Source organism: Tripterygium wilfordii, chromosome 8 (assembly GCF_013401445.1).
Source record: "Tripterygium wilfordii isolate XIE 37 chromosome 8, ASM1340144v1, whole genome shotgun sequence".
In the NCBI taxonomy this organism is placed as follows: domain Eukaryota; kingdom Viridiplantae; phylum Streptophyta; class Magnoliopsida; order Celastrales; family Celastraceae; genus Tripterygium; species Tripterygium wilfordii.
Genome location: NC_052239.1, coordinates 3,673,046 through 3,699,986, shown reverse-complemented (window position 1 = coordinate 3,699,986; position 26,941 = coordinate 3,673,046). Strand labels below are relative to the sequence as shown.

Here is a 26,941-nt window from a genome sequence, read left to right as displayed (position 1 = left end):
ATGCACGGGTGGCAGGGGTCTGCTGTAGTAAAAACTACAACAGATCCCGTTGTAGGTAAAAATTTTTTATTTTATTTTGAAAAAATTATAAATGTGTAGTTTATGATCTAACGAATCCAACGATATATTTTTTGTTAGAAACAAAAATCAAATTCTTTCGTGATCCAGACACCGAAAATTTTGAGTTTATATCCGACGGTCTAAAATTGTTAAGTATTTTTCATATAGCATATGATTTTTGTTTTGAACAAAAAATATATCATCGGATTCGTTAGACCATAAACTACACATCTATAATTTTTTCAAAATGAAATAAAAAATTTTTTCATCTCAAATTGTTATTACAATGGGACCTGCTGTAATTTTTTTACAGCAGAGCCCCGGCACCCCACATGCACCTAAGATGTAATTGACTATTGTATCCTCCACCGGACACGTTTCAGACCCATGAAGGGTTGTACATGGTCCATTCTTCAGCGCGGGTGGGATTGAAGAAATTCCCACATCTGGTCGGTCGGTTCCTTCTACTATAAATACGAACTAGCCGAGTCTGAAAGTTTGATTGATCAGGGGATCAGATCATCCTCTCGCGCCAATCTAGTTCAAGCAATAACCCTCTCTTTCTTTTTTTTTCCCACTCTCTCACTCTCTCTCTCTTTATTTCGCCTCTGCGAACCAGCCACACACAAGCAGCTCGATTTCAGCAATTCGTAATTCGAAATGAATAAACCCAGAATCGTTTGAACAACCCAGGTTCGTTCTCTTCAATCTTGAGCGAGAAAGCTATAATTGGGGTTTCAAAATTTTGGAAATTTAGAATAAACCATGTGGGAAAAAAAAGCATCTGAGTACCAGTTCCTTAGGAGATTTTTACTTGGTTTTTCGTTTTGGGGTGAAATTTGCTTCTTTTTTTTTGTCTAATGTATCCTGGTTTTCGAATTTTATGGTATTGGAAAGATTCTGTATAGGGTTGTGTCTATTTCCACTTAAGTGAAAATTTGACATGTATTTCGATTTTTTTTTTTTACTTCTTTGTTCGGTGGGGATGAATCACTCCAGTAGTTATTGGTGGTTTAGTGTGCCGTATTTGCTTAGGCTTGATTGTATTTTTTTTGTTTCAAATGATATTTCTATTCTACTTATTAGTATTATCTTCTTTGCTTCTTTTTTAGTTTTTTTATTTTTTATTGATTGGCTATTTTTTTAGGTTTGATATTCATTTTAATTGTAGTGCAGAGCTGCCAGTCAACATGGGCTATGAATTTGGTAGCAGTTCCCAGGATGGCCGTGATGAAGGTAAGTTGACTATAGCATTGGATTACATGCCTTATGCTAGTCTGGTGGTTTAGTTAACCAACATTAGGGCAACAACAAACACACAAAGACCCACGTCTGGGGCAACAATAAATGGGGTTTTAAATTGCAGAAGCTAGGGTTTGAACCCAAGACTCGATATCATGTTAAGATTAATTACTTTGCCATTCAAGTATTCAACCCAATAAGTTAACTTGTTGGGTTGGGGATTTTCACATCATTTATATATATTCTAACATTTTTGTTGTCCAATCCGTTTATGAGAATTTAATGAGAAGGGATGTGGAGCGTAAGTAGTTACCTTCTTTTGTATTTTCTGGTTGCCATAGAGATTTGATGTTTGTTCTTTTTACTATTCTGCATTCAATTGGTACCACTGTGTTTTATTTTATTTTTTTTTTGGAGCTGCGAGGAAGGAGTCTAAGGGGTATCACTAGCTATTTCTAGTTCTGGCTACTGTGATCTGCTTTTGGTGCTGAGGCGTTGGTGTTTCATTTGATATTTCAGATGATGAAGAGGAATATGAGGAGGCTGGTGGCGGTAACACATTCCTGGGATTTATGTTTGGAAATGTGGATAACTCTGGCGATCTTGATGCTGACTATCTTGATGAGGTGATTTTGCTTCTTATGCTTGTTCTTTGTTTGAAAAATAAATAGTGATATACACAGTTTGAATACCTATGGGCTCTCTTTTGTTCACACTCTCTTATGTACTTCTCTGTGAGTGATAAAATTCTTGGTAAATCTTGCATTTGTGTTGCTTTCGTACGGTTTGGATATGGAGAAATTTGTTTTTGTAAGCTACAGTGCAATTTTTTTTACCAAGGCTTATTAGGACCCTGAAGCATTCTCAGTTTGGGTATATCGAGAGAGCTGAAAAGTAATCTTTAGGTTCATGCTTGTAACTGCCATTTGGTTCACACCTCTTGGACTGTAGCGCTAGATTTGCGAAATGCTATGCCAAACCATGCTACATTCCTAAGACATTGTTCTTCTGCGCTATAGAATGAATTGATTGGTTTTTTTGTTCCTTTTTGTAATGTCTCCTGGCTTGTGATGCTCTTGACTTTTTACTCAACGGTTTTTTGTGATATTTTCATTTGTATGCTATCGACTCGATTCGAAAAATTCCTTTGGTCAATCCTAATTTTTTTTGTTGTTTCAGGATGCAAAGGAGCATCTTGCTGCACTGGCTGATAAATTGGGTCATTCTCTGACAGAAATAGATGTACGATAACATGTGTTTCAGTTCTTTTTATCATCGATTCTTTCAGACTTTCTATTGATCTTGTATTTGAGGGGATTACTGATATTTTCTTTTATTTTTAAATGTAATGGATTTTGTTTCCAACTTTCAGCTGTCGGTGAGATCGCAACAAACATCAACAGATGCTGCTGAACAAGGTGATGTTGTCTACCAGGGAAAACTATGCTATGCAGTTTTTGATGTTTCTGTCAGTACTTTTGTTTCTTCAACTGATTAATATATTATATATTGCATATCATCTTCTGTAAATCCATTTTGTGTGGTATGTGGTAGTTTTACTTTAGCAGCTCATTTTCAATGTTCTCAAGACATATCTTTGTTTTCTTCAAATTCTTAATTCTCGATGACAATTATGTCGTGGAATGTTAGGGGTCTTAATGATCCTGATGAATGGGCAATAATTAAATCTTGTTTGAGGAAGCTACTAAGATGGTAGCTTTGACGGAGAAAGTGGTTGAGAGTTTATGGGTAACAGAATTGGGTTGCTGTGAATGTTACAAGACACCTCTGGAGGTGTACTGGTTTATATAGGACAGCAGTGTTAGACAAGATTTATTGCAGTTATGGGAGATAATCTATTCTTGCAATTGAAGTTTTTGGAAGACAGCTTTGTTGGGGTCTCTCAGGTGTTTATTGACCGGTAGCTCAAGTTCCATAGCTGAAGCAGGGTGATAAAAGTACAGATTTCTTCTACAAGATGCCAAAAGCACGCCGGATAATAAATCACATAAGGTGCATCACCATTTATGGGAACACTCATTAAGATGGGGATGTAAAAGAAGGGATTCAGCAATTCTCTACAAAGCTTTATGCTGAGAAGTTACATTGGAGGCTTATACCAGCTGAAACACTGTTTGACAGGTTAGGAGCAGTTGATACTGACATGCTTGAAACACACTTTAAAGAAGAAGTGCTCAAAGCCGTAAGAGGTTGTGATGGGGACAAAGCCCCAGGTCTAGATCCAGATCGTTTCACAATGGCCTGACGTAAATATTGCTGAGCAGTAGTAAAAAGGGATGTGAGAATTCTCGAAGAATTTTATGAACATGGGAAGTTTGAGAAAAGCCCTAATGTAGGCTTTTCTCGAGGGTAGGCAGTAAGGCAAATCACCGATGCAGCATCATGGCGAATGAGTGTCGTGAAGCTTGCTCGAGTGACAGCACTCATTGCCTTCTAAGCTAGCTAGATGATTGAAAAAGCTTTTCATCATGTTTCTGGGAACTAGGGAGGAACTGGTGAAGTTGTCACTCATCTTTTATTTGCACTGCAAAAAAATCACATTTTTTAGGGAGGAACTTCCACTGCACCCTTCTTCGTTTTTGAATCTGTCACAAGGGGAAACGTTAATCTTTTGATCTGGTTGCTGTTCTGGGGTGCAAATCTGGGGCTGAGTACAGGAATAATTTATTTGGGGCAAAGCAATTGAAGGTTTGATTAAGACAGATTAGGTGAGTCAAGAAAGAAAAGCTGTCTAAGTGGGAAGCTAACTCTCATGAAGCACTTTCTCAGTACAATACTTACATACCTTGTAGTTATTCAAAATGCTGTGCCTATCAGTTCAGAGTGTAGATAGACAAATGAGGGAGTTATTATGGCACAATGGAGGGGTCAGAAAAGATCATTTTGTAACCTTGTCCAGAAAATATGCTGCAAACAGATAAGTGGTGGCCAAGTGAGACTGGGAATTCTCTAACTGAAATAATGCTCTGGGAGAATGTGACTGTGACTAGGTATGAATATTGCTCTGGTATTTGGCAGTTGGATAATGTTAATGTTCCCCGTGGGTAGGTGTTTGGAAGGAAATTTTTAAAGGAACGGTAATTGTAGTAGAGATAAAACTTTAATGGAAAGATGTACAAGTCTAGATGCTATTGCTTTTCTTAAAGAAGCATCAGCGGAGCAGTGTATGATAAAATTACAACTTGGTAGTGTGGTACCTTAAGTTTGGACTCCTCTTTGGTCTGCATCTTTTAGAAAAATACAAAAGGCAGTCCTTTCACAGTTAAAGAAATTTATTCAGCTCTCTTCAGTGTAAAGAAGTAGATTTTCCTTGAGAGGTTGTTTCAAAAGTTAGTATCCCTATTAGAGTAGCTTATTTTTTCTTTCTTCCCAAGCCGGTTATCGCCTGGGAAGCTATTTTTCAGACAATTTTGTAAATAAAAAGGGGTCTGATTTATATAAGTGGTGATTTATGTGTAAGAAGGGGGGAGAGGATGCCCACCGTCTCTTGATCCGTTGCTCTTTTGCAACAACTCTATGGCAGACTGATTTCTTCTTTCATGGGTTTTGTTAGGTGATGCCACAGAATGTGAGAAACTTGCTTCTATGTTGGAAAGCTGGTTTCCCAGCCAGCAAACATAGAAGAAAAACTTGGATGGCTGCGATGCACTGTCTTCTGGATCATTTAAAGGAAAGGAATAAAACATTTTTTGGAAATATAAAATCGAATATGACTAGACATACAAGTCATGATAGTGTAACTTTAACTTTCTGGCTCAAGGAAGAAAACTATTTGGCTTGGAAGAATCTTACTCTGATAATTTTGATGGCTTTTTTGCTGTCTAATATTTGTCATGCTTCCATGTCCCTCTTTGTTGCTTGTATACTCTGAAAAAAAAATTGAGTAAAGAATCACATCACTTTCTCCATTGATGATTTTGTAATTTCACAGCTTTTTTGTTTTTGGATGACTTAAAAGAACCCGACATGGGAAATTTGGTGGACACAACAATGTTTTGTTGTACATGGAAATGTTTAGTCATTTACTTGGGATTCCTATTTTTTATGATTAGTAATCTCGGAAGGGTTTTGACTACCATTGTAGTCTTTCATATTGGTCCTTGGGTTAGAAATAACATGTGGCCTAGTGGTAGAGTTGCAGGGTGCAATCTAGAGATCACAAGTTCAATTCCTCGAAACAGCCTCTCCACATATTATCTGGGGGTAAGGTCTGTATACATCTTATATGTCCCCGCCCCGTCCACGGAAGCATTGTGCGCGGTGTTGTTTACCTTTTTTATATTGGATGCCAACAGAATTTCCTTTTTTTGTGAAATCTTCTGATTATGTTTTTAATGTTGTATTCTTCTAGATTATGACGAGAAAGCCGAGGATGCAGTTGATTACGAAGATATTGAGGAGGAATACGATGGACCAGAGATTCATGCTGCAAGTGAGGAAGATTTTTTGTTGCCAAAGAAGGAGTATTTTTCTTCTGAAGTTTCTCGAGCTACTTTGAAGCCTACAATTTCTGTATTTGATGATGAAAATTATGACGAAGATGAGGAATTTGAAAAGGATGCTGAAGTTATTGATGAAAAGGTTCAAGTCCAAACCACCTCTTCATCAGGTTTGCTATTTGAATCCGCACATCCTTGATTTTATGTTCATTTGTTACTGAATTTCCATACTGGTATTTTCATCATCCCCGCACTTCTCTCTCTGTTTCTCTCAAAATTCTAATTATGTACTTATCATAACTCCATTCTATTTGCTGCCAAAACGATATGGTTTTGTTGTATCCAAAACCCTTGCAACATTATTTCATAGAAATTATATTTGAATTTTTCTGCCTTAATTGATAATCCTGTATAGGGTATAATAATTGTAGTTTAAAGAGTATTAATTGGTGCTATTGTTCCCATGTTTATAACCAATAGAATCTAATTTCAGTATATTTCTTTGTGGGCTTTAAGTATTATAAATTTTGAGAATTTTCTGTACCTGCTTACTTGCTGAATGACAAATCACATAATGCATTCTCCCTACCTCCCTCCCTCCCTCTAGCCTCCCAACTGGAAAAGAAAAAAAGAAAAGAAAAGAAAAGAAAAGAAAAGGTAAAGAATAGACGAAGAAAAGAGATGAACCTTATGCATTATGTGTTTTACCGGTTATTTGTTGCTTTGTATGCACTATGGGAAGAGAATTGAATTACTCTTTCAATGAATCTTTACCCTTATTTAATCACTTCTTATATTTATACCAGAAGGACTTTGAATTTGTTTATTTAGGATTCGGTGGAGGCAAAAGGGAATAAGGACTTTGAATTTGCATTTGCATTTGCTTACTTGAAACTACAGTGGCAAAAGGAAGAAGTTGGGGTTTAGGAAAAAAGAAATGTTTCAATTTATATTAGGCATTTAAGCTCTAGAAATGTATTCTTTTTTTGGAGGTTTTATGTGAGTAGTAAAACATCTTTTGAAGCAATCCTTTTTTTAAATGAAAGCCAACATGTTTTTTTTTTTTGTTTTTTCCATGAGAAAAAAATAACTGCAAATCTGCAATGGTATTAGACAGACTCTTTGTTTCCCTCTTTCGATAACAAAGTTTACCAGACCCCTTAAACTTTAAAATCTTGCATGTGATTTTTTTCCCAAAAAATTATCTAAGAGCACCCTGGAAACATATAATTTTTCTGCCACAGTAAATTCTTGTAAGTTATCAACCTTTTTTTTTCTGTTGTTCTACGACCGTAAACCTTTTTAAGTCTAATTTATATCTGGCATTAAATCCTTTCCTTATAACATTTGGGAAAGTGAAAATCCCATTTTGAAGACCAAGATATACTTTGTAGCTAGATTGCTTGAAAATTTTCCTACACTACATTAATCTATGATGAAGGAAAGGGGAATCTGATGGGAACTGTCAATTAGATTAGGATTGATGGTGAAAGATCAAAGATATCATGAAATCCCTAAGTTTCTAACTATTATCAGAGTCTCAAAGTCTAATGCAATACGAGAAAAATATAAGTTTGTACAGACACTTCAAGTCTTTTGATTTGACAAGAATTATGATTATGATGAAATGCAGAACAAAGAATTTATTAACTTGACTTTCTGACCACTAAGAATCAAATGAAGGGTACAAATCAAGGCTTCCAGTAATCCATTAAATTATAAGGAGATACATGACCTATTTAACGTAAAATACTTAAATAAAGCTAAAATAGTGGCATGTTAATGACATTAATGATTATTCTAGAATAATGAATTAGAATGCCATTTTGCAGTTTGATTTAACATTTTGAGAGGAATATTGCATAGACATAACATAAGCTGGTTGACTGCCTCTTTCTTGATTGCTCGACTCCATCACCCTTCATTAGCACCCCCCTGGGGGAAAAGGAGAAAATATTATTTTAGAAAAAAATTGTAAGATCATAGTTTGATTGGTCGAATTATTGGCTGAGTGGCAGGTACACCCGCTGGGCAGTTATCGAGTATGCTTTCTGTTTCAAGTCTCTTTCTTACTTTCTAAGACAAGTCAAACTAGTATAAGATATGTCTGTATTATATGAACCAGAGGCTCAAGGCACAAAAACAAAGTAATTTTGATTTTTGTTTCGAAAAAGGTCAGCTTGAAGTTGGTGCTTGGAGGGAGGCTGAGTAATCTGACTATTGTGAAATTTTATCTAGCTTTCCAGTAGTTGTCTGATTCAATTTGGCAATGTCTATCAGATGAGCAGGGTGAGCATCTTGAAGTTCTTTCAAAAGGAGACGTCTTTCCCAATGATGATGTAAATCTTGGCTTGCTGGATGATGAGGTTATGGCATTCGTTTTGGAGGATTTTGAAGATGTTCATAAGGTCCTTCTCAATCTTTCTTCATTGTTCTAGTTCTATATTTCTTTCTTTTCCTTAAGCTGTCACATTTTTAAAAATTTTTATTTCCTTTTTATTTTTTTTAAAAAAATTCGAAGTGGTTTATTCAATGATTTAAAAATGCTAGTATTCATATTGGTGGAATTGCTACTAAAGTAGTTTGTAGACGACAGTTTCTGCCAACAAAATGACGTGATGAATTACAGTCACTTGCATGACATCTTGGAAACTCACAAATTAATATTATGATGTTTGGGTGAAAAAGTTATGTTTACTTTCTGTTTGAGCAAACAAATTATTTTTGTTTTATTGTGTTGTATTGCTATGGTTTGTGTTCCTTTGTCTGGTGAACGAATAATCAGAGAACTAGTTTTTTGCTACAGTTACTTTTTTGAAATAAACAAAGCAGCACTCCAGAGAAGAAAGAAAACTAAATTGATTTAAGATATGAAATAATGATAGAGAAGAATAATCTTCCCCGAGACGATTTACTCGGACAAAAATATTATTGGGCAATATTTACTATGCAACAATATTGTTGTATTACAATGTGCTGTGTTCCTAATTCTTATGTCTAATTAAAAAATAATCTGAAAAGTAGTTTGTAGATTTTCATTTACTTTGGGATAATTGCTTTATGGAAATAAACAAGAGAAGCACTTGAGAGAAGAAGAAAACTAAGACTCAAGAAAAGAAATAAAGTTGGGGATGAATAATTTTTCCCGGGAAGAATTACTTAGAAAAATGCTTTTGGAGAGGAAGATTTACCTCTTTTATGATAATACTGTTTTGAAATTAGATCTCATGTCCTTTCATGAAGGCTGTTTGCATTTCCTGTGCACTTATGCCATCATAAACAACCAAGCACCTTGGATCGAGAGGAATCAAAGTCATGATTTCCACCTCTGTGACCTTTTTTGTGCAGTATATTGATTTTCATGATTTCTTCCCTATGGGCTCTTTGGCAATTTGATACCATCTGTTTTTATTTTCCCCAGTTTAAGACCCCTTCCTTTCCTGTTGATATATGTTGCATTAGGACTAAAATTTCCAGAAGGAATTACAATATTAATCTGTGTGATATGTCATCTTAAAACCGTGCAGATGATCCAATGGCATGCATGTATTGCTTTTTGTAGATTAGCGTTTCCCATTCCTGCCTATATTCCCTCATGAAAACTGCATTTTCTCCTATTCAATAATGAGCAGTGGAGATCTTCATCTGCCCCCCAAACCAAAAGATCAAATAATGCTTCAGTCCTCAATCAGTACTGTCATTTGGTGTTAAGATCTGAAATACACTTTAACCAAAACCCTGAGCTTTTGGATTGCGTTATTTGTCCTAAGAGTTTAGGTTTGTTTGCATGATATTAATTCTTAGGATTGTGTTATTTGTTTTAGTTGAATCTCATTTGCCGTAGAGGTATCATGCATTTAGAGTATCCTTGGGTTTTACCAAGATTTAAAAGATGATTTTCCTTTGGATTCGTAAGAAGCCATGTTCACAGTCTTTGGGAATTGTCTATATATGCAGCTTCAAAATTCAATTGGGCTTAAACTTGGCTGCTAGTTCTAAACTTCATTGTGCTTGGAGGTATTCTTTGTTTGGCTTATTATTGATGTATTGTTATGTAAAATAAGCAGGAGGTAGCTGATGCTCCAGAAGGACCATTACATGGGGAATGTTCTATGCCATTACCTATTTTGTGTGTAGAAGATGGATTGGTGATTTTACGGTTCTCTGAAATATTTGGTATTCATCAGCCTTTGAAGAAAGGGGAGAAAAGAGACCATAAGAATTTCTTCTATAGAGGTATGTGGGTAGGAAGTTGATGGTACCTTCTTTGCCCCTTCCTTTGGTCCTTTGTGTGTGTCGTAGAATTGGTTTCAATAGTCTTCATTTATGTGGATCATGTGTCAACTGTCTGCTTTTCCTCCCCTTGTCCGCCCAGAGAAGTATCAGTCTATGAATATCTCGGACATTGCTGAAGAGGATGAAGAGGCCTGTCTGAAAACCTTTGGTCAAGGAGTTTCGTCAATAAAAGAGGCACATCTAATTCAGCATGATACGACAAAAAATGATTATGTCTCAGAAGCAGCTAAATTTGGTGCTCTAGAAGGAGCTGCCTCAAAATCTGTTCAAGATGATGGGCGACGGAAGAACTCTTATATCTGTGCAGAGCCAATGAAAGAGGATTTGACATTTACATTTTCTGGTGGATGGCAGTTGCCATCATCCCCAAGATTCTACCCTCTAGATCAGGAGGACTGGGAAGATAGGATTGTGTGGGATGATTCCTCTTCGCCAACTGAAAATTCTGTAGGCAGTTGTGCTATTGCTGGAGCTGAATCAAAAGGTTCATTTTCTGGAGGAACAGATGGACATACCAGGGCACAAAATTTTGTTGCTAAGCTCTCTATGGATGTTGATCAGGAAGATCATAACCTTTGTCTATCTACCGCTCCTCTGTTATTGGAGTCCTTTGGCCCCAGCAATTCTTATGTAATAACAAACCTTCCATTCTCTGAAAGTGGATGCCATCCGCAGCTTTTGAGATTAGAATCTCGGTTGGATTCAAGTATTTTTGATGATGTGAATGACCAAAGGGATGCTGCTGCTGAAGATCTTCACAATGATGCTTTAAGGCTTTCCAAAAAACTCACATTGCAAAATACAGATATGATGGACGGATCTTGGGTGAACAATATAATATGGGAACCCCATGAAGTTAAAGTCAAGCCTAAGCTAATTCTTGATCTTCAGGATGAGCAGATGCTTTTTGAAATTTTGGATAACAACGATAGTAAACATCTCCAGCTCCATGCGGGCGCAATGATCCTAGCTCAATCCATGAGACCCAGCCATTCGAAATCTCCTGGGCTACAGGGTGTTGGATACTCATCTAGCTGGCAGTTCAATATTGCTAATGACAGGTTTTATAAAAACAGGAAGATTCCACAGCAGCTACAATCAAATGCCAACAAGCGTACTGTTCATGGTATCAAAGTCCATCATTCAGCTCCTGCAATTAAGCTGCAGACAATGAAACTGAAGTTGAGCAAGTAAGTAGAAGTAGTTATAGTGTTGTTGATCATCCTTGATCCTTATCGACGCTGGTTGCGGAATTTGATAGGTTTATGGTTGTCTTTTTTCCCTCTTAACATGCTGTTTCTTTGAGTTGTTAGCAGGTAACCTGATGCAAAATAATTTGGTTAAGTTTCCTTCATTAGTTTGAACTTTAGAGGATTTGGGTTTCTTTCATTCCGTTAAACATAGTTATGGATGATGTCTGGGTTGCTCAGAAAAAGAGAGAAGAAAGAAGCAGAAGATGACCACCATATAATGTTTATTGAAACTAGAAGTCCAAAAGAGGTTTTGGGAAATTGGAGTGTGACCGTTGTAAAAATATTATGCTCAGGAGTAGGAGTTGAGAAATTCAAGTACGAATGTTGTTGCAAATTAAGCCTTTAAAAATTGTGTCTTCAGCCTGAATTTCTCTCCCATTCGATTCCCTTCAATCTCATGTACTGAAAAAAATTTCTGTCTAATCTCGTCCTTTGATTTTGAGCTGAATAGTTAGTGTTAAGAGCCACTCTAGGCATAGAATATCTTGAGCACAGTTTAAAATTGTGTATTCCATTTTGATGCAAGCGTTTCTAGAACCCTCCTTGTTCTGTAGTCTCTGTTTTGAGTTCTGGGTGGGCCCAGATTTACTCAGTTTCAGTAGCTCAGTTGTTACTGTTGGCAAATTAATCTCTTTTGCAAATGAATTCAATACTTTTTCTTGGAGAATGCTATTACTTAGGTTAGGTTGGTCATAACTTTTCTTTTGCTATTAACTATTTAATTGTAAAAACTGCTGTTCAGAGTCACCACTGTGTACAGTGTTTAAAGGCACTGGATTTTGCTTACCAACGAACAGAAGTAATAAAGTCTGCAAGTTTTTAGTTCTCATCTACCAACATTTCAGTAACCAAACATCTTTTCATCCATTCTGGCTTTTGTTTCATCGGTATTACCTGTTGAGTTTGTGCTCTACTGTTTTCAAACCATTTGACGAGTATGTCCGATATTTTTTACAGTAAAGATTTGGCATACTTTCACCAGCCAAAATCCTTATGGTATCCTCATGACAATGAGATGGCTGTCAAAGAACAACGCAAGTTGCCGACACAAGGACCTATGAAAATCATACTAAAGAGCTTGGGAGGCAAAGGAAGCAAACTTCATGTGGATGCTGAGGAAACACTGTCTTCTGTTAAAGCTAAGGCTTCAAAAAAGCTAGGCATGTAATTTCCATGTTATTCTATTTTATCCGATATACTTTATGTGATCTAGCATTGCTTTAACATCTGAACTATTTGTGAAGAGCGATGACTTTGAACTCTTGTTTTGTAGACTTCAAGCCATGGGAATCAGTGAAAATATTTTATTTAGGAAAAGAGCTTGAAGACAATAAATCTCTTGTTGATCAACAAGTTGAATCAAACTCTTTGCTTCATCTTGTACGTACAAGAATACATTTGCTGCCCAGGGCACAGAAGACTCCAGCTTCAAATAAGGCTTTGCGCCCTCCGGGGGCATTTAAGAAGAAGTCTGACCTTTCTGTAAAAGATGGTCATGTGTTCCTAATGGAGTAAGTTATTTCTTTCTCTCATTTTTTAATGCTAATAGTTGTTATTTGTGTTCTTTTCCCTCTTGGTTTGGATTTTTTTTTGTTTCACTTTTAAAGCATTTCAACCGTAAAGTAATATTCTTGATTTACAACTTGATGCAATCATTGCTTGACTTTCATTGTATTTTGTGTAAGATGGAAATTAATTCCAACTAAATGTTTCTATTTGTTTAGTGCATCGACCCTATATTTCCATAAGTGTTCGTGGATCTTAAGTACTAATTTGTTTCTTGCTTTCTCCAATAATTGTTGGCTAATTTACATCTTTTGTGGTCTATTAAATGTTCCTTGTGCTGTTGGCTGAACTTTTTGCATTTTCGCACATTTTTCTAATCAAGTTATGTGATCTTGCAGTTGCATCTTCAAACCATAATGATGGGAATTCCCTGCCTTTATCCTATATTCCTATCCAACAATTTAACATTTGTTTAATAAAAGGGAATCGCTCTTAATTACATTTAAAACTGGCCACACTTCTAACCAAATAGATTTCGTTCTTACACCAAGCATGGATTAAAACTTATGCAAGGAATATAAAGCAATCTCAACTTGGAGTCTAACCAGATAACACTTGTTGGTGTTTGTAGATGTTAACATTTAGAAATGACATAATAGTCGAGGACATGGGGAGTGTACTGTTAGGTGCCGAACTTGAAAGGAGATAAATATCTAGCATTCAGAGTAAAAAATATTTTAGGAATTGTCACTCTTTGAGCTGCTTTTGAAGAACTCCATAAGGAATCCTTGTTTTTCGAGGCCTTAATCTCCATTACACTTATTTAAAGGAAGCCAAACCTCCTCTTCCACCCTCTTCCCAACTAAATAGCCTCATCTTCCTCGATCTTGTAAAATTTAATGTCATTATTGCTGGGTCTCGAAGATTGTGTCCTTTTGAGGAGTTTCTTCTAGTGGTCACAAATTCTATTCTTCATACTTCTTGGTGTCCTCAATCACATTTCCATAGATGGCAATATTCCATGTAATTGCAATTGCATGTTAGCCACTTTATGAATAAAGCTGAGGTTTCACTCCTCTGAGTTAAACAAAGAGCTCTCTCAATCTTTGCCTCCAAGTGCTCTCCTTTTCAATTCAAGTGGCTAGCCTTCTAATGAATTTCTCTCTGTCACCGTCCACCAAAGCCCTAAAGTCTCCTTTTATCAATTAACTAAATCATCTCAAACTTTAGCAATGATTTTTCATTTCAACACTCTTAGCATCTTTTTCCGCTTGTCTTCCGTTTCTTTCTTTTCATCATTTATTATTTTTAACTATTCCGTCACCAAAAGAGCTAGTACCTGCACAACCCATCTTCTATCTATGTCCTACAAAAACTTATCTAGCTCCATTAACCCGTTTTCCGTTTCCCTTAGCCATATGTTCTGAGACCTTAGTCGTGTTGGCCCATTTTATTCACCCCACTTAAATCATGATTGAGTTTATTCTTGGAATAGTCTTTGAGGTTCTCTTCTTCTCTAAGATGCTCCCACTGACTTACATTTGATCTCTTTTCAAAAATTCATGCAAAAATCTATTTTGTTTAACCCGCTGTCTTGCTCCTTGTCATAACCCCCTTTTGTTTTTTATTTTTGTCATTCAAACATCTATTCTCCTGATCATCTGGGAGGCTAAATAACCTGTCCCGCATCCCATAGCTCAATACACCTATTACGTCATCTGTTTGGACATTTGGGCTTATTCACCCTTTTGGCCTTTCATGTTGCTACTGCCACTAATTCACCCTATATATGTAGCAAGAGGTTGAGGTGTGGCTTCAATGCCATGGAGCCCTTTTCCACGATTTTGCTTGTCTCCTGCTTCTAAACTGAATTTCCTCTGTTGTCTATTTTTGCAGGTATTGTGAGGAAAGACCTTTACTGTTGAGCAATGCTGGAATGGGTGCAAATTTGTGTACTTATTATCAAAAATCTGGCCCAAGTGATCAAAGTGGCACCCTCTTACACAATGGAAATAGCAGCCTGGGAAATATTTTGTCGTTAGAGCCTGCAGACAAGTCCCCATTTCTTGGAGATATAAAAGCTGGTTGCAGCCGGTCATCTATTGAAACAAACATGTATAAAGCACCTATTTTGCCCCATAAGGTGCCTGCGAGCGATTTTTTGTTGGTTCGATCAGCAAAGGGAAAGCTTTCAATAAGACGGATCGATAGGATTGCTGTAGTTGGACAACAGGTTTGTTATAATTGTAATCTTCTAGATGCCACTCTCCTGAAGGTTGCCTTTTTTCTTAAGAGATGTCTCTTATTGATATACTAGCTAGTTTATTCTTTTTCCTTTCATTTATTCTATTGTTCCCTTCTGGTGCTTCTTTGTATGCTTCCTATGTGCTTCAGTGCTCCCATTTGACTTCAATGGATATATTGTATTATATACCTGTAGTTTGGCACATACGTTAGCATGTCCATGCTGCCTGTTGAAAACCTTATTTAGACTCCTCCAGCTCCTTAAAAAGAACTAGACATACACTAAATTCAACTTTCCCTTTAAGCGTGCTCTCCCTAGGATTTAGGACGACATTTCTTTGCAGCATTTTGATGTTACTTCCTGGAAGGTTTCTGAATGAGTGATTACATTGGATAGTGATAGGCATTATGTACTATTATGGTAAGAAGCATTTCTTTGTTGAAGGCGAAGTATTATGGTAAGGATTCCAATAAAATCTCTGTAAGCTCCCAAATACCATGTCTTTCCGCTTTTTGATAATAGCTCTCTCTTCCTGTAGACCTCACTAAAACATTAGGAACATGTTATGTTGCGTACTAGTTACCATTAATTACCGATTTTTGAAATCGGTAGGCTTTTGCAATTTTGTTATTAAATTCTTGAATTTCGACGCTCTTTTGTGAATCCAAGTAATTGATAAAAGCACATGTTCACAATACATATTAATGTTTATGAATTTCTCTCACATTTGATGATTTATGATTTCATAGTTGCTCTTGTTGTCATCATATAATTTTATTATTTACTCGCACTTTGTTATTGGCGTAACAAATTTAAATATTTCAGCTAACAGCTCCTTCTTCTTTTTCGCAATTTTGTGATGTAAGAACTTCTTTTATTTTACTGGTTGAAGGGATTAATAGCATTTAATTTGTGTTGACATTTTTCGCATCACATAAATCTTGCAATGAGAATAAGCTTATCTTCATCTATTTGCTTTATTTTTTTATATAAGCAAGTTAGATGAGGGAGGGGAGGATTTGAAATAGGCATGTTCTTGCGCTTTTCGCCCAGGCTGTAGGACACCTGTGCTTTCATCTGCATATTGAGCTTTAAGCTTTTAAATTGCTGGCTATCCAGCTCCCACTATTATGTATTTACTTTTAGTTTTTATGCTATGCCATGTTTTTATTTCACATCATAGTTTGTCTATCACCTGTGTATTCTTGACCAACGTCATGAATCAGTTTTTCTATGATCAGCATATTCTCGACACTAGTAGAACTTTGTTGCTTAATAGTAATTTGGGATAATTGATCGTTCTTCGCAGGAGCCACTCATGGAGGTTATGTCTCCTGGAACGAAGGGTGTTCAAACATACATGACGAACAGGTTGTTGGTTTATGTTTATCGTGAATTTCGTGCTGCTGAAAAGCGTGGCTTGCTTCCTTGCATTCGCACCGATGAGTTGTCCGTACATTTTCCTAATTTGTCAGATGCCACTTTGCGGAAGAGGCTGAAGGAATGTGCCATTTTGCGGGTATACTTTCATTTGGATTCACGAGTGGCTATTGTAGTAATTATTAGGCAAATCTCAACTATTAGCATAGTGCTTTGAGAATGCACTCTGTATTCTTCCTCTATCTTATGTATAAGCTGCACTGCTCAGACTTGTTAACCTGATCACGTTACTTGCTTGTGCAACATGCAAGAGGGATCCAAATGGGAAGTTGTTTTGGTCGAAGAAGCGAGATTTTCACATCCCGTCAGAGGAGGAGCTGAAGAAGTTGGTGTCACCAGAAAATGTAAGTTACTCATAGATCACTTGAATCATGCTTCATCTATCACCAAATATATCTAATAATATCATCATCCGTAAAAGAAACTATTGACTAAAACATCTGAAAAGGATATCTTCATCACAAGCATAGCAGTCTTAAACTATATATGAATCCATAACTCGGTGGGTTTCTCCTTCAATATTTGATCTTAACTCCTAACTAATGTTGCTCTCCCCCCTTATCATATAGCTATCCATGTCTCTATTTCTTCTTCAATGAGTTGTATTTATTTGCTTCAAATGATTGCGATACCTATAATTTGCTACCAAGTTCATCTTTACATTATATATGTTTTTAAGTTTTGGAATACTGATTAATTGCTGCCTGTGATTGCTCTATGACATTCAATATAAGTTATGTTGTATCTTGAGTCAAACGCATTACAGTGGAAGACGAGGCAGGAGACAACTGATAATTCAACGAAAGTGGTATAGCCTGGTTGGTCGATCACTCGGTCTCCACACTCAACTGTGCGTGCTCGCGCGTGCATGTGGAGGGAAGGGGTTCGATTCCAACGGGGAACGAAGCGCTAGCATGCTAGTCCACTGGAGTTATATCCCACCTGGGCCTCGGCCTTGACTTAAAGCCCAGACCGTCTAGTGGGGTGGCGGGCTGGGTTAGGGTTTACTCTTGTGGGCCGTCGCGTAGAGCAAAGCTCGCAAGACGTGTCTGGAGGGGGTTCCCTAAAAAAAAAAAAAAAACTGATAATTCGTTTTCGCTACTCAGCTTTATTATGCTTGGTTGACCATTTCTGAGAAAGATGTTTTGCAAGGTTACTAAAAATCAAAGTTTAGATTGACGTACTTTTATCGTACATCCTATAACATCCATCTCCTTTGTGTTGTTTACATAAAAACACACTGATGTAGAACTGAAAGGTTACAATTGCCAAGGAGGTCATAATGCTATAATTTAGTGCACCTGCAAATTTCAATGCATTTAATTTTATTTTACAGAATTTTAAAATAATTTTCCTCTTTGTATTCTTTTCTACCCTGTATGGGTTTAGGTGTGTGCCTACGAGAGTATGCAAGCCGGTTTGTATCGGCTAAAACATTTGGGAATTACCAGGCTAACAAATCCTGCTGGTATTTCATCTGCGATGAGTCAACTTCCTGATGAAGCAATAGCTCTGGCTGCTGCATCACACATTGAGAGGGAACTACAGATTACTCCATGGAGTCTAAGCAGCAATTTCGTCGCCTGTACAAACCAGGTGACCTTTTTTTTACGGGTTTTTTAATACACCTTGTGTTCTTATGTGTTGGAATGGCCATTGTTGCTCAATCTTTGTGCGGTTGATATTTGTGTCAATGTTCTTGTCGCAAAAACTACACTTTGTTATCAAGAAACAATGAAGATATTTAGAACTTAGAGCAGAACTGACAAACAGGCTAGTGAAGAATTTTTTAACTTTTTAGTCTTTAAAAAAAAAAAAAAATTACAATTTTCATTTGTGATTCTTTTAGCTACTTGAGATCACTTCTTTTTTTCAGCAAATTAGTGCCCATTACCCGTAAAATAGGTACGAGATACAAAACTACAACCCTCGCAAAGATAGCCCACGACAATCGGGATGCACACCTCAACCCAGAGAACAAAACACATACACACACGGGAATACAGCTCACAAGGAGTGCAGCCCTTTGAAATAAAAACATCCGTGAAATTTTTAGATTGTTTCCACATGAATGAACCAACATTGGAGATTTAAGTGTTGTGCTATCAATTTCTGCCAGTTCTGGTGGTGGAGGAAAATTATAGATGAACAGTGTTGATGAACAGTGTTGATGAACAGTGTTGGCAGCGGCACGCGAGGAATAAAACCCTAATGCTCCGATACCATGTTTTTTGTGAAGAAAAGAGAGTTGAGAGGAGGAAAGGGAGTTTAAGGAGAAGAAGCTCTTGCGCTCTCAATTGAGAGAGCCTCTTGTTTATATCTTTTTACTCTAGGTCAACTGAACACAATATAATATGCTAACATGGGCCGTAGCCCGACAACTCACACACTAAAAGGAATGATGGGCGTGGGACCTTGTTTTATTTTTTCACAACTACTTAAATGATGCATCCATTTTGTTGACCAGGTCCTTGGTAACATTGTTACTGGGGTCACGTCCGCTATCTCACTTTAGACCTTAGGTAAATCCCTGAAAAGTGTGTATAGCTGGGAGGAAGGTCAAAAGAGTTTGTCAACTGGCAAAAATTTGTGTTGCTTTTGCTTTAGTAACTTATATGGTATTGTTGGACTTATCCTTGAACATTTCTTTGTTTGCTCTAATCTGACATAGAAATGCATTGAGCGATTTTGTAAATTCTCAAAAAAAATTGTGATCCCAATGTTGATTTTGCTCTTGCTGTATTTTCTTAAAATAACCTTTTTTTTTTGTTCTTTTCAGGACAGAGAAAATCTCGAGCGTCTTGAAATTAGTGGTGTTGGTGACCCCTCTGGTCGGGGCCTAGGGTTCAGCTATGTTCGTACTGCTCCAAAGGCACCGATGTCAAATGCAATGACGAAAAAAAAGGCAGCTGCTGGACGAGGAGGTTCCACTGTTACCGGAACAGATGCTGATCTCCGTAGATTGAGCATGGAGGCTGCACGAGAGGTATGGTAGATTCATTTTCACTTAAATTACTATTTCTTCCCCAGAGAACGAGATTAAACCGGGTGGCAGCCCCTGGGCGCCCTTTTATTAAACTTATATTTCACAGTTCGAAAATAAATACACTTCTTAGTGTTTAATTTCATGAAGCTTGATTGCAAATGTCATCTTATTGATTTAAAACTTATATAACTACCTGGCACATGTATACGCTGTTTAGGGTAAATGTGCCTCTAGTGTGTCGCCTGTCATATTCCTTAAGAGGATGCTTTTTCTAAGACGATTATAATTTTCGACGCCCATGAAATTTTTAATAAAATTATAAAAGCCAAGAAGTATTTTATCAAGGATCTTCGGTGGGGAAACTTATGGGTCTTACTTTCTAGAAACTTCATAACAGATATCATATTTCTCTCTGGAAACAAATTTCAGCTAATGTTGTCTGATAAAGATGAAAATATGTACTGCATTGAAGAAATTTGGATGCCAACCATATTTTGTAGTCTAGCTAGTTGTTTGCTTTGTTAGTGGTTCTAGAGTGATATCTTCAAAGCACTTATTGGGTTAAGAAAGTTGGTTGCTACTCGATGTTAAAACTACTTTTTCTATAATCCAGTTGCATGATTTTTCATGTTCAAGTATGCAAATTCTAGCTTGTGAAACTTCTATTGAGCAAATAATAAGAGAAACAAAGAATTGATTTGCAATGTATCAACTAGGGTTTATCTTTCTCATTGAGTATGGATACTAGTAGGGTAAGATTATGTTAGCGTATCTGTCTTGACAATTTTAGGGATTAGTCAATGATGGTGTGGTGAAATAAAATAAGATTTGACATTGCCTTTGTTCTGCTTAAACATTATCTATCCTGTAATTTGTTTAGGGGCAATTATCAATAAGGACACAATTGGAAAGACTTGTTCCAAATTCCAACGAGTACAACCAAAAAAACATTTATTAACAAGGACAAAGCTCATTTAATTACCTATATGCCCCTCTGCATTTTAAAAAATTACAAAGTATTCATTTGGCGCTTTACGAACCACATTTCTCCATGCATGACATCATCAGTTTTGACTTTTTTTCTTTTCTTTTCTTAAATGAAACTTAAAAACGATCTCTCTCAAAATACATGACGGATTTTAAAAAAAAATATATATCTAAATCAGTGTGTGAAATTCTTTCAAACAAGATCACTCATCGATATATTCTAAGATGAAAAATATCCTATATAAATTTATTGCAGTTATCTACATTGCATATCATGTGTCTGCAGTGTATGTAACTGCAGTGTATGTAATATCTGCAGTGCATGAAAACTATTTATCTACTGAGCATATAATTTATCTACATGGTATATAATTCATCTGCAGTGCATAAAAACTATTTATTTACGGAACATATACTTTATCTGCAGTGTATATAATTTATCTACAATGCAAATTTAGTGCAATTTCAATATATACTAATTATAACAAAAACACAACAAATAATGCAAATAAATTTCTATATATATACTAATTAACAAAAGCACAATAGATAATGCAGATAAATTTATATTTATATGATTCACGGTCCGATGTTCAAAATTTGAGCCTTGATTTGACATGTAAAACGTTAGAATCTTCGAAAATGTATAGGACACAATTCTTTGGGTCTTAGAGTCTTCTTTCAAACACCTTAAAAATCGTCTCAATTGGAGCTCAAACGAGTGAATTATGGTTATCCGAACTTATTGACGTTCGAAATACCGTTTCGATGCACAAATTTTAAGCCTCGATTTGACCTCTAAAATGATGCTCCAAATATGTGTTAGACATAATTTTGTGACTGTGGGTCTTAGAGTCTTCTTTCGAACGCCACAAAAATCGTCTCAATAATGGCTCAAACAAGTGAGTTATATCTGTCCAAACACACTTATGTCAAAAACACAGCTCTGACCCTCAAACGTTGATACTTGATTTCACTTTTAAAATGTTCGAATCTCCAAAAAAGTACTAGATACAATTCTATGGTTATTTGAGTCTTCTTTCAAACGCCATAAAAATCGTCTCAATTGGAGCTCAAACGAGTGAGTTACGGCTGTCCGAACACACTGATGTCAAAAACACAGCTCCAATGTGCAAACTTTGAGTTTCGATTTGACCTTTAAAATGTTCGAATCTCCAAAAATTGTATTAGACAATTTTCTGTGAGTTTTTGATTCTTTTTGGGACTGCCATAAAAATTGTGAGCTCAAACAAGTGAGTTATGGTTGAGTTATGGTAGTCTAATCACATTGACATCAGAAAAGATATTTAATTGTTGAAATTTAGAAGGGAAACAAGGATTGAGGGTGGAAGTATGGTCAATAAAAATATATTTTAAATAATATGTTCTTAACGGAATAAATCTTATTCACTTATGAATCTTATGGGTTGAAAAAACGTAGGGTGGTCCTATTGGAATAAAAGTTTGATTTGAGGGACCTATTGCTAATTTACCCATTTGTTTATTTAAATAAAAAGCTTTCCTATATTTATAATATTTCGTCTCTCTTAAATTGTCCTATCCTTTTCAGGTTCTTCTGAAATTCAATGTCCCTGATAAACATATCGAGAAACTGACTAGGTGGCATCGCATTGCTATGATACGTAGACTTTCAAGTGAACAAGCTGCAGCAGGGATTAGGGTTGATCCAACAACTATTAGCAAGTTCGCACGTGGGCAAAGGATGTCCTTTCTTCAGCTGCAGCAACAGACTCGAGAAAAGTGTCAGGAGGTTTGGGACCGACAAATTCAGTCCCTTTCAGCCATCGATGGTGATGATAGTGGGAGTGATTCTGAAGCCAATAGTGATCTAGATTCCTTTGCTGGGGACCTCGAAAACTTGCTTGATGCAGAAGAATATGAAGAAGGAGAAGTGGGTAACAACGAATCAAAGCATGAAAAGATAGATGGTGTTAAGGGACTGAAAATGAGAAGGCGTCCGTTTCAAGCTCAGGTGGAAGAGGAAATTGAAGATGAAGCAGCTGAAGCAGCTGAGTTGTTCCGGTTGCTCATGGATGGTACTGATTTATGATTTTAAATTTTTTTACACTGTAGTAAATGAAGAGCTGCTTGCTGAACAATGTAGTTGTTCCCAATGAGATGTTATTATTTCATTTTCTTGATTCATTGAACCTTGGAAATTCTAAGGAATAATCTGTCACTGTGACTGCTTTACAATTAGTGGGTATCTTACGTGTTTAATTTGAAATTGGCTGGGACTCTTCCTCTGAATGATTTCTAACAATGAAGTATTCGAATTGGTGGGCCTGTGCTCACAGATCTTCTATCGTATCTTTGTTGGCTTGCTGAATTTCTTTTGTTGGTCAAGATACACATTTAAGAGCTTTGTTGCATTTCTGGTGACCATGGTGCTTAGTTGAAGCATTTTGTGATAAAATCTGATCATGACTATTTTCTGATAAACATTTGATGAGCTTCTGTTACTAAACAGCATGTCTGGCCATGATGGTATTGCCTGACAGTATTTTGTGATAAATATTTGATCATGATTATCTTGCAGACGACGAGGTTGATCAGAAGAAGAAAAAAACAGGAGTTGTGGGAGACAAAGCAGGCCCTGCACCTGGTAAAAAATTCGGTGGCGGTTTTAACATTACACAGCGGAGCAAGAAAAACAATTCAATGGAGAAGCAAACCAGTAGCACTGCACAACCTAATAGATCCTTTACTGGAAAACTGAATATCGGTAGCGATTCAAAGGAGGTAATTGTTATGAACTTCATAATCTTCTCCAGATGTCCTACTGAGTTTTTGACTAACCATAATTACTACCATCTAATACTGTAGCATCACTCGCAATTATTTCCTGCTTGTGAAACTTGATCTAGGTCATACTAACGCTCTTAATTTTATTGCAGGCAGAACGTTTATTGGTCAAAAGAAACCTTTATGAAAAGGTGAAAGCAATTAAGAAGAATGATGCTTCAATACCAGGTCAAATTAGAACAAAAGTCAAAATTGTGGGGGATGGGAGTAAGGCAAGTGACCTCTTTCATCTTTAATTCATTTCTTCTATTATTTTATTTCATCATCTTCTATTGGTCGAGGGATATTTGGAACTCCTAAATCTTCACAGACATAACGTCCGCGGGAAATATCATTAGCATTTTGTTTCTTTTCTCAATTTCATGCATCTGTTAGTATGGCCTCTTTAGTTGTATTGGCATAAATCTTCTTGAAACTGCCTGTTCATAGAAGTTCTGTGCATTACTGTACAACTCCTTTTGTCCTTGGCCAGACATACCATAAAGTGTCTTATTTCAAGAATTATTATATATTTGAAAGTAGTTGTCATGACTTACAATAAGAAACTTTGAAAACTTCGATGTAGTGATACTTAGAACATTTGACATGTTGTTGCACATAAGTTTGCATTTTGTTGTCTTGTTGATTTGATGTTGCTGTCCAGTGTGGAGAGTCGCACTGTTTCTCTCAGCCTAATGAGTGTGTTTGCTGTAGTAATGTAAACATTTGGATTTGTCAGTTTGTAAATTGTAATAGTCGATGAGTAGGCTAGGTGTTGATAATGAAAAAGTTGTTGCCACATTTCTTATACGATGCATGGATGGCTTTTAAATTGAGTTCCATCCTCTAACTATCAAGCAAAAATAAATTGGAAATATTGAGTTCATTGACATGATTTTACTTTATACTTGCCTATAGTTTGCATATGCTTTGTGTGCCTTGTTGGACTCTTTATCTTTTGTATTCTGTTATAAGGTTTTAGGAGGTTGAAGCTTTTTAATTTCTCTTTCCTTTTCTAACATCTTCCAGTTTAATTTATTGCCCTCACAAAATAGATGTTTAAGGAGAAGAAATCATCGAGAGAGAGTTTTGGTTGTGGAGCTTGTGGTCAGGTATGTAACTTGCAAGCTAGTGTGTAGTTTTGTGATCTTCCATGAACTTCTCTATTAGTGGTGATTGTTCAACTTTTGATGAACCAGCTTGGACATATGAGGACCAACAAAAACTGCCCCAAGTATGGAAAAGATCCTGAAACACAACTAGATGCTACAGTGTTTGAAAAGAGTTCCGCAAAACCCAATTCTCTGGATCGTTTGAGTATGTCCCAGCAGAAAGCTCTGAAGAAAAAGATTACACCGAAAAGTGTAATGAAAGTTGCTCTGCCCGAAGTTCCTGACGGTGAAAATAAGAGTTTGAAGACAAAAGTTGTCCCTTTGAAGTTCAAATGTGGATCCATGGACAAGCTTTCTGATACACTTTCCCCTGCAGGAGTAGAAGGTTATGGTCGACCACTCAGTTCAGATGTTGAAACAGGGATCAAGTCAGGTGCTAAGGTTAACAAATTGATCCTTTCCAACAAATTAAAACCAGACGTGGAGAAAGTTGAACCATACAAGCACTCTATCGTGATACGACCTCCAGTGGATACAGAGAAAGGCCAAGTTGAATATCATAAGCCGTCCATTGTTATAAAGCCACCAACAAATACTGATAGAGATCAGGCTGAATTGCATAAGCATACTATTGTAATACGTCCACCAGCTGAAAAGGACCGAGAACAACTTCACAAGAAAATCATAATCAAACGCCCAAAAGAGATTGTTGATCTGGACCAGGTTAGTCAGGATGGGAGCTCTGGTCTTGAGTACAGAAAAACTAAAAGAATAGTTGAACTGTCAAGTTTTGAGAATCGTGGAAAGAATGAGAGCGTTCATTTAACTGACGAGTCAGCAAAGAGAAAAGCTAGAGAGGAGAAAAGATGGTGGGAAGAAGAAGAAAAGAGAAGAAATGCGGTGATAATGAATGAAGAGAGAACAAGGCGGCTCTCTAAGAAAGAAATGGGGATGCTAGATGAACGAGAAGGGTTAATTGCGTTGAAAAGATACGGAGAAGCCATCAGAAGAGAGAGGGAGGAAGAAGAACGTCAGAAAGCTAAGAAAAAGAACAAGAAAAAGAGAAGGCCTGAAATCAGTGATGAGTATTTGGAGGACTATGGGGCACGAAGAAATGATAGCAGGGTGTCAGAAAGAGACCGAAGCACAAAAAGGAGGCCTACTGGTGAATTGGGAAGGTATGGCCCAGAATATGCGCCACCAACAAAGCGACGTAGAGGGGGAGAGGTATGCACTCTGCTCGTTTGTTCTGACCATTCTTTGATATGGGATTAAACATGCATATGACATGTTTCCTTTTAGCTGTTAGCCATTTCAATGCCTGGGGACAATCCCAGTCAAGCATTGCATGGAATTTCGGTCCTCCTTTCAGTTTTTACTGCATTGGAAAGCCAAGCTGGTTATAGCTTTGGATTAGATTAGCCCATGATTTAGATATAATACTTAAGTTATGATACATGTCTCCAGTATTCCTCTTAGTGTTATGATTGCTTTAGAAGAGATAAAAGGTGTCATACAAAATACTGTGATAAAAAGGTGTCATTCAAAATACTGTGATTTGGGCCTTTCTAATTTCACCTCTCCATTATTTTTGTGTATATATATAGGTAAACTTATCTTGGCACTAAGCAGACCATTGTATAGCACCATATTTACTGCACATAAATTTATTTGATTTTTCAGAATATTAGAGGAAGATGACATAGACAGAAACTCTGTATAAAAACTACCAGGCTTCCAGCTATACTGAATTTGTTTGTTTAACTTTCAATAGGTTGGTTTGGCAAACATCTTGGAGCACATTGTAGAAGCTCTCAAGGGTAGGCTGGATTTATCGTATTTATTCTTAAAACCTGTATCAAAGAAGGAGGCTCCCGACTACCTGGACATTATAGATCGCCCCATGGATTTGTCAACGATAAAGGAAAAGGTCAGAAGGTTGGAGTACAAAAGTGTGGACGATTTTAGACGTGACGTGTGGCAAATAACCTACAATGCCCATGAATACAATGATGGGCGGAACCCTGGTATTCCTCCCCTTGCAGATCAGCTTTTGGAACTCTGTGACGGCTTGTTGGAAGAGCATCATGAGGGGTTGTTTGAAGCTGAAGTCAGTATTAGGGATTCATAAGAGGAATAAATTTTCTTGAGCAATTCTTTATAATTCCCTTGCTTCAAGGTTGTAATAATATATTGATGGCTTTATTTAGCTATGCTTATAGCAACCTTGTTGAAAGAAAATTGATTTGTGCTCCTCTACCCTCACCTCTCTCTGTCTGTACGCATGTTTTTTCGATGACAAATTGGAGCCTCAGCGCATGGGAGAGTTGTTTGAAATTCCATACCTCCAGATCGGAGGTCGGACATAATTTATTCGGCTGGAACATGTTCCTAAGAGTGTGTTCTATTTTTTGTGTTTAACCGCGGTTTCAGCTGTAAGTTAATAGTGGAGTATTCTCATCATACATGTGGTCTTAGCTTTCCATTTGTGAAGGATTCTTAAATACATACTGAAGTTTCCTTCTTTTTATGGTTTATCATTCTATATT

General features: G+C 36.7%; 1 protein-coding gene across 2 annotated transcripts; it reads left to right on the top strand.

Annotated features, from left to right (window-relative positions):
- The first annotated feature begins 470 nt into the window (after positions 1 to 470).
- LOC120003504 (transcription initiation factor TFIID subunit 1-like) lies at positions 471 to 26,869 on the top strand. Of its 2 annotated transcripts, none has more exons than XM_038852512.1 (22): positions 471 to 753; positions 1,237 to 1,296; positions 1,822 to 1,928; positions 2,482 to 2,544; positions 2,675 to 2,720; positions 5,675 to 5,932; positions 8,043 to 8,170; positions 9,830 to 9,998; positions 10,138 to 11,248; positions 12,269 to 12,471; positions 12,585 to 12,822; positions 14,714 to 15,050; positions 16,372 to 16,581; positions 16,754 to 16,846; positions 17,892 to 18,098; positions 19,282 to 19,488; positions 22,046 to 22,532; positions 23,036 to 23,238; positions 23,394 to 23,513; positions 24,336 to 24,392; positions 24,480 to 25,619; positions 26,167 to 26,869. In XM_038852512.1, the coding sequence occupies exons 2-22, from the start codon at positions 1,251 to 1,253 to the stop codon at positions 26,521 to 26,523; spliced, it is 5,787 nt and encodes a 1,928-aa protein (XP_038708440.1). In that variant the 5' UTR covers positions 471 to 753; positions 1,237 to 1,250; the 3' UTR covers positions 26,524 to 26,869. The 2 variants fall into 2 exon arrangements, with proteins under 2 accessions (XP_038708440.1, XP_038708441.1); XM_038852513.1 differs by having other exon boundaries at positions 1,232 to 1,296.
- The last annotated feature ends 72 nt before the right edge of the window (positions 26,870 to 26,941 follow it).